Source organism: Oxyura jamaicensis, chromosome 8 (genome assembly GCF_011077185.1).
Source record: "Oxyura jamaicensis isolate SHBP4307 breed ruddy duck chromosome 8, BPBGC_Ojam_1.0, whole genome shotgun sequence".
Taxonomy (NCBI): domain Eukaryota; kingdom Metazoa; phylum Chordata; class Aves; order Anseriformes; family Anatidae; genus Oxyura; species Oxyura jamaicensis.
Genome location: NC_048900.1, coordinates 22304028 through 22312435, shown reverse-complemented (window position 1 = coordinate 22312435; position 8408 = coordinate 22304028). Strand labels below are relative to the sequence as shown.

Below are 8408 nucleotides of genomic sequence, written 5' to 3'. Positions count from 1 at the left end.
CACGCAAGAAATCTTCTCAAAGAGCAGGCAACGAGTCCACGGTGCAAACAGGCTCCAGAAAGCCATATGACAGGGACAGCACAGAACCGAGGGGGCAGACAGATAGACACACCACAACGCCCGCTGAGACAGCGGAACGCCGAGCCTCACAGCCCCTCAGGGAACAGGGAGCGCCGCCGCCATTTTGCGCATGCACCGGGGCCGCCCCTCAGGGCTGCGGGCGGCGGCGCCGCCTCAGCCAGCGCCATGGCGGCCGCCGGGGCGGTGAGGAGCAGCGGGAGCAGCAGCAGCTCCTTTTGCGACCGACACGCCCGCCTGCTCCTGGCCCAGATCAACCGGCTCCGCGCCGGGCAGAGCTTCTGCGATGTGCGGCTGGAGGTGGGCCCGGAGGCGTTCGCCGTGCACCGCCTGGTGCTGGCGGCCAGCAGCCCCTACTTCGCGGCGCTGCTGGCGGGCGGCATGAAGGAGAGCGGCCGCGACGTGGTGCGCATCGCGGGCGTCGAGGCGGACATCTTCGGTACGCTGCTGGACTTCATCTACACGGGTAACGGCGGGGACGGGACGGGGTGGGACAGGGCTGCCGAGGGGACGGGGCGGCCTCCCGCCGGGGGTCGTCGCCCCCGCACGTCCCACAGCGGGGCCCCGGCGCCGTGTGCCTGCCCGCAGGGGTGGTGAGCATCGGGGAGCACAACGTGCAGGAGCTGATCGTCGCCGCGGACATGCTGCAGCTGAGCGAGGTGGTGGAGCTGTGCTGCGAGTTCCTCAAGGGGCAGATCGACCCGCTCAACTGCATCGGCCTCTTCCAGTTCGCCGAGCAGATCGCCTGCCACGACCTGCTGGAGTTCACCGAGAGCTACATCCACGCGCACTTCTTGGAGGTGCAGGGCGGCGAGGAGTTCCTGGCGCTGACGAAGGAGCAGCTGGTGAAGATCTTGCGGAGCGAGGACCTGAGCATCGAGGATGAGTACCAGGTGTTCATAGCCGCCATGCAGTGGATTTTGAAGGATCTGGGGAAAAGAAGGAAGTATGTGGTGGAAGTGCTGGAGCCTGTTCGATTCCCTCTGCTGCCAGCGCAAAGGCTCTTAAAATACATAGAAGGTAAGCGAAAAAGAGCAAGAAGGAATATCAGATGTTTGAACAACATGTGCCTTGCTTGAATACAGAGCTGTTGTATTGTGATGGATTTTGTTAGATTAATATCATGAGAAGTGAAAAGATTGACTTTATTCCAGATGAGTTGTGTCTTTTAACAAAGGAGCACAGCTTACTTTAAAAACAATGCTTTAGAAAAAGTCTTACAAAACTATACAGTCTTAATTCAGCTGCTGTTTTGAGGAGAATGCGTTAACTTTTCTACAGCTGAGTTACTGTCTATTACTTCACCATGCCTTTTCTTAATCTCCTTTTTTCCTCAAGGTATTCCAGATTTCAACCTTCGGGTGGCCCTTCAAACACTGTTGAAAGAATATTGTGAAGTCTGTAAATCTCCCAAAGAAAACAAGGTCAGCAGTTTTCTGCAAGCTTCTAAAGGTCGTCCCCGGAGGAAAGCCAGGAAGTACCTTTATGCAGTAGGTTAGAATGTGGCTGTTTGAACCTTGTAAAACAAATGATGAAGTAGTATCTCACATTACAGTACTGAAAGAGATACTGGACTATTTTCATGTAATGAGAAGATACAAAAAATAGCAATGTTATAGATTGATAGAATGATTTGGGTTAGAAGACACCTTAAAGACCATCTAGTTCCAACTCCCCTGTCGTGGGCAGGGCTTACCTGCTTTCTGTTTAGAATTAGAGCGGGATCGTTCACATTTTATGTCATTATGGCATGTTATTCAAAGCCTAGATCTACCTTTAGAAGTTACTTGCCATGGGTGGAAAGCTGTAAATCAGCAGAGGGTTTGTTCGTTGTTCCCTATTGGAAGCACATACTGGCAAATGCAATTTCATCGTGCTTGTTCTTCTGAAGTTTGAAGTTTTCTCCGTCTAGAACTTTCTGGTTCATTTGATGGGATACATGCAATTTAGAAGTTTTTACCAATGCTATAGTTTTGTATTGAAAGGGTGTTCTCTTGTTTCACCCTGTGGAAAGTAACACCATCTTAAGATGCCAAAAGCTGCTGGCTGCTCTCTGCGTTTCACTGAGGACATGAACAGTCACGTCAGTAGCGATGCAATGAAGTGTAGTAGCCCAAGTTACGTGACCTACAAGGTGACCATTGTGTGTTGAAGGAGTCGTGCAACTTGGAAAAGTCTGAATCCTGCTAACAGTAGCTAATGGCTGTTGCTGCTGTGTTTTTTGTTTGTGGTTGTTTTGTTTATGGTTTAGTTATAGGAGCATGGGATTGAGCAGGAAGCTCTCACTCAGCCGTGACCTTTCTACTTGCTTTCTAGGAGGTTACACCCGACTGCAAGGAGGACGCTGGAGTGACAGCAGAGCCCTCAGCTGTGTGGAGCGATTTGACACTTTCAGCCACTACTGGACCACAGTGTCCTCTATGCATCAGGCCCGGAGTGGGCTGGGTGTGGCGGTTGTCGGAGGAATGGTCTATGCAATTGGAGGTAACAGCTGAAACAAACACGTGCATTGGGAACCTTCATTATGCTAATAGTAGGGCCCTGGCCTGCTGTACAAAGCATTTGTCTACTTCTGAAAAGAAGCAACTGCCAAGAGAAACTTGCTGAAGAATTGGTATGCATCAGAGGCGCTGTCCTCTGTGCAGTGATTTCAGAAAGCTAAATTGATTGTGCTTATTTTAGTAGTACATGCCCTGTAGTGGCATACAGTAGATTCCTGTTTCTTAACTACAGTATCAGAATATGATTTTTGTTATCATTCTGATGGTGTTTAGGTAAGAATTTTTAGATGCAGAGGTTCATTTACTCACAGAAAGTACGCAGGAAAATCTGTCCCTTACTGACTTACTAACTTAGTAGGGATTAGTGTTGTGTGCTTTGGTTCCAGATGAGTTTATTCTTGGGAATGAGCTTTTTCTTTAAAGAAAAACTTGCAGTATTGCACGGGCATAACGTTATACAGTCTAAAATCCACTTTTCCTGACTGAATTTAGGGCCTTCAGAGACATAGGACCTCGTTTGTTATATGGGTACTGGAGAAATTGTAGATGGAGTTTTTCAAAACTGTTTTTCCTGTAAGTGGTATTGAGGAAGCTGGCAGTAGGTAATATAACTTCTACCTTTAATAACGACTGAATTAGGGTTCCTTGGTTCTCCACCATCGCTGCACTGAGTGTGCTAGTTAGGATTCCTGTTTCCTTAGTGAAACTCTTTTCCCTCATGGTATAGCAAGTCACTGGTAAGCTTGTGGACATCTTCAGATGTACAAAGAGGCGTTGAGTATTCTGCAGGCTTTGTGCACTACTAGCAATAGCATCTCTTTCCTCACTTGTAATCTAGTAGAAGCCTACAGCATGAGAAGCAATAGTACAAGACAGCCCACTTGTCTGCCTACCTGGAAAGGCTTGTTATGTACGTTTGCTCAAGGATGTGACATGTAGCTCTACCTGGCAATCATTAAAGAATGTACATGTATACTGTTTTTGTCACCGCAAAACACATTCTTTGGTCTTGAAAACCCTGCCATTTGTGCTATGGAATAAAACGTCCATAGTTACTGTGGTTGTTCACTTCTGTTTTCAGTAGTGTTTCAGAGAACTGTTGATGAAGGCTGTTTCTCGTGATGGTTCAATTCTGAGTAAAATTGAAGTTTTACTAATTTGGCTGTTTGACTAGCTGAAAGAAAAATCATATTTTAACATTGTTTGTCTAGGAAGGAGTTGAATGCTTCTATGTCTGCAGTGCTAAACATTATTCCTGTCTCTGTGCTTGCTCTAAATATGCAGGTGAGAAGGACTCAATGATTTTTGACTGTACTGAATGTTATGATCCTGTCACTAAGCAGTGGACCACTGTGGCTTCCATGAACCATCCTCGTTGTGGACTGGGAGTATGCACGTGCTACGGTGCTATCTATGCTTTAGGTAACATGTTTGTTTTTTTTTTCCTAGGTGAAATTGATTTTAAGTGTTAGTTCATGGAACTCGTGAATCAATTTATCTTAAATATTACATCTTGGTGTTGCAAATGTGCAGATTTAAAGTTTTGAAAAGGAGCTGCTTAAATGAGCGTTACTGCACCGAATATCAGTGGAATAGTTACTGTTCAGTTATAACTTGTTGCCCTAGTAGAATGCATGCTGGATTCTGAATGACTGTTGCAGGACACACCGTGTCTAAAAATGCAGCTAACATAGTTTCATATCACTAATTTTTCCCCAAATTTATTGTGATTTGCAGGAGGTTGGGTTGGAGCAGAGATTGGCAGTACAATTGAAAGATTTGATCCTGAAGAAAATAGTTGGGATGTGGTGGGAAGCATGGCTGTGCCCCGTTACTACTTTGGGTGCTGTGAAATGCAAGGTGAGTAGCTGACTTGTGTTCAAAAACAGTTCTGAGAGACATTAGGTTTTAAAGCTCTGTGTTTCAGTCATGAATTCTTACCCTTGTCTTGTCCTGAGCTGTCAGTTGCACAAGCTTGTGTGTCACTTATTTGTCCTTCTAGTACCTATTTCTACAGAAATTAAAGACCCTAAAGTTCTTTCTGCTTCCTGCCATTTACTTCATGTAAGTAGTTTCCATGTGGCTGTCAGTATGGTTATCCAGCTAATCTATTAACAGCTGATTGTCCTTCTTGGTATTGCTTTTATTTATCTCCCATATTTGTGTTCGTGTCTTTGTGACAATCTGAAGAATTACCACAGGTTATCCTAGGACAACCATGTCTAAAGACTTGATCTGTAGATCTGCTTATTAAGCGTTTGATCCAGGCCTGGTCAGCAATTGCAGCCTCCTGAATTCTCCACCCTGCACTTGATTAATGACTGCTTTCATCAGAGCTTCTAGTGCTTGAGCCTCATAGCTACTTGTTTGAAGACTTCTGTATGCAACTTGAGGACAGGTGGAGGGTTTTATTTGGGATTTGTAATGCAGACTGAAATGGGTGTTGTAAGAAAAAACTTCTGTCTTCTAAACCTTTGTATTATGAAACCTAATAGATGAAAAACTCTGTTTCTATAGGTTTGATTTATGTTGTTGGCGGCATCAGCAACGAAGGAGTAGAGCTACGTTCTGTTGAAGTCTATGACCCAATATCTAAACGTTGGTCTGAGCTTCCTCCCATGGGCACCCGAAGAGCTTATCTTGGTGTAGTTGCTCTCAACGATTCTATCTATGCTGTGGGAGGCTGGAACGAATCTCAAGATGCTCTTGCTACTGTAGAAAGATACTCTTTTGAAGAGGTATGGCAGAGTCCCTTCCTTTCAGAAACGCACGCTGAATCAACTTTGTGTAAGATACTATAGAGATAGGCTGCTTCCTTTCTTTAAAAATATAAAGAAAAATAATTTTCCAGTTTTCCTTTTCACTGCTGGCTGGTAGTATGAGTGAAATAAAGCTTCAGTGACCTCAGGGTCTGTCTGTCCTAACCAGTCTGCAGAATTTTGCTAATCTGACTCCGAGTGGAGTGTTTATGAAGGTTGTATGCATGGTTTTCAGAAACTGAAAGTTAACCAAGCGTAGCTATTCTGTAGCTTGGCAAATACTTGGTAGGGTTAAGGTAGGGAGATAGATTTGCCCCTAGTAGAATCGTCAGTCCTTTGACTAGAGAGAGAGAGAGAGAGAGAGAGAGAGAGAGAGAGAGAGAGAGAGAGAGAACACTGAAAAAGTAAGAGCTGCCCTTTGCTGCAAAAGTTGAGGGTGTGTCTTCTGCATCAAAATTATAATGGTGTTGCACCATGTGAAAAATCACTTTGAACACAAAATTAGTCCTGGCTGTTATTGCTCATGTTTATATGATGTTCTTTGGAACAGTAGCCAGTGTTAAAAGCAGCATATATTCCAGTGTGACTTTTTTTTTTTTTTTTGAGACAGACTGCATTATGCAGTGACAGAAGAAAAGAAAGGGTGCACGTAGACAGTACATGATCTGTTCTTTAGTGACTAGCATGATGTAGACCGATTGTGGAAGTGTTGTCATTACAGTATTGATAATCCTCTTCATGCTGTACACACACTGTATTTGAGCCTGTGATGTGTTTGCATAGTGTTCTCTGCATATGTTTCAATCTTTAAGCTTTAAAAGCTACTTTTATCAGAATCAGGGCATAATCTAAATCTACTTGTTGACTCTTTCACATTCTCGTTAGGAAAAGTGGGTTGAAGTTGCACCAATGAAGATACCAAGAGCCGGTGTCTGTGTTGTGGCTGTGAATGGATTTCTTTATGCCTCGGGAGGCCGAGCTCCCAGTCACGATTTCGCTGCTCCAGTAACCTCTGACTCTGTTGAAGTTTATAACCCGCATATGGACAGTTGGACTGAAATTGCCAACATGATCACCAGCCGCTGCGAAGGAGGCGTAGCTGTGCTGTAATGCACAAGGAAGAAAATTCATCCAAGGAATGAGTAAATACCCGTCTCCTCAGATTTCCAGTTTCATTGGCCAGAAACCTTCTGGCAGCAGAAGCTTCAGTAAAGACAGTGGAGAGTTAGATGAGAGGGCTTTTCCTAGGCAAAAGGAAATATTAAAACTCTTGCCCGTCAAGGTAAATTGGCTTATCCAAAGCCTGTTTCAGGAAGTACTCTGTTAAGGGTAGGAATGTCTCTTATGACTGGCTTAAGTTTAACTTAATGGCAAATTTGCCCTGTAAAAAATCTGAAGAAATAATTCCAGCATACTAGAGACATTAGTCATACTAATTCCCTAAGATGCACTAAAGTTAGCGTCTTTAGCTGGTCGTACAATCTGGAAGAAGGCTGCTATGGATGGTAGGAGTTATCTGGTAATAAGAGCAGATTGGATACTTGGTTAGCATTAGTTGTCCTTTTCTGGGAGAAAACGAGGAAAAGATGAGAGGGAAGACTTGGTACCTCTGCTTGTGACCCAGATGCATTTGAGCCTTTCTTCTGCTGCTGGGCATGGGCATTAAATGTGGATTAGATGTTTACTTCCCTGCCACTCCATTAACTGTGGTGGTAAGTGGCTGAGCATTTCCTGTTCTGTAGATTTTCCTCGCAGTTCTAATAATGTCATTCTGCTTCAGCACAGGCTTTTTTTTTTCTGTCAGTGGTGTCAGCTCTACACTCGCTGCTCCTTTTTTTGTGTAAACTTTGATTTTAAATGGAAATGCCGTTCATTAGATTAGCTGTCCTGCAGTTAGGACTGCTCTGAAACTGAAAATCTAGGGAAAGCCTTTTGCCCAATTTTCTTTTTCCTTACTTGTGTTTTACCCTGTGTGACGCATGCCAAGATTTGGCATTGGAATACATGCAAGGTGCACATGTACATCCTTGCTACATCTTGTATCCTGCCTCTTCCAAACTTTGAGTGGTTGGAGCTTTCCGTGATAGAATTAGCTGTGGTCAGCATTAAAGGGATGCTATCAGCGTGTCTTGTCTTAATGAGTTTGCATTTAGCGTGGATACACTTAGTAGGACAGTTTGAAGTTACTTCTAGATTCATCTAATTAACGTTGTACTTGAAGCTGCTTTTTGCACAACACGATTGCATTGTCTGTACAGCTATAGATGGCTGAAATAAGGCTGCTTGACCTTTGATAGTGTTACTCTAGAACACAAAACCACAACTGGAATGTTACAGAACAGGAAGCCTGCACTATGGAGACAAAGAGGCATTCATGCTGTCAAAGTCAACATCCCGTTTGTGCAATTAACAAATTAATATATGAGCAAAAGCCCCCAGAGTGAGTGTTTCAGGTACTTTAAGAATCAAGGGTTTACATTCTAATGCAGAACTGGGAGCTTGCCAGACTACAAGGTGTTAGACAATGGAGTATTTGTTTTTCAGATCACTCAATTTTATATGTTTTACTTCAAAATGACTTCTTAGGTGCATCTATTCTTTTTTCAAGTTTAAGCTTGTTTTAAACAGTTTTTCATAATAAAATGCATTTTTGTAACTTAGCGTGGAATGCTCTTAAATAAGGTGTTTTCCTATTGTAATCACTGTTGTATCATTGCTACTTTCACCTACCAGGTTGTTTTGTTTATTTTAAGTGGAAATCCCACTGCTTATAAATGTTGACCACTTTAAAGCTGCAAATAACATACTTCTGTAGTTAAATACTCCTGCGTTTTTCTTCAGCTCTGTGCAGCCATCTCTGTGATCAAATGATAGGTAATATTTCTTAAGCTTTTCTTATTTAGGTTTCAGGATCCTTCACGAGCCATTTGAGAAACGTTACCTTCGGTGTATTTTATAAGGGAACTACGTGTCCTCTTCTCATCCCTTTCAGTAAACTTCCTGGTTTAGAGTAGCTTGAGGGAATCTGCTGTTGGTATGAAGTTCCCTTCTCCAGCTTTTATGGTCAGTT

General features: G+C 43.7%; 1 protein-coding gene across 1 annotated transcript; it reads left to right on the top strand.

Moving 5' to 3' along the window:
• The first annotated feature begins 186 nt into the window (after positions 1 to 186).
• Positions 187 to 8176, top strand: IPP (intracisternal A particle-promoted polypeptide). Its single transcript, XM_035332495.1, has 8 exons — positions 187 to 544; positions 667 to 1098; positions 1417 to 1572; positions 2395 to 2562; positions 3864 to 4001; positions 4317 to 4439; positions 5097 to 5317; positions 6224 to 8176. Exons 1-8 carry the CDS (start codon positions 247 to 249, stop codon positions 6446 to 6448), a joined length of 1761 nt encoding a protein of 586 aa, XP_035188386.1. The 5' UTR covers positions 187 to 246; the 3' UTR covers positions 6449 to 8176.
• Positions 8177 to 8408: the final 232 nt, after the last annotated feature.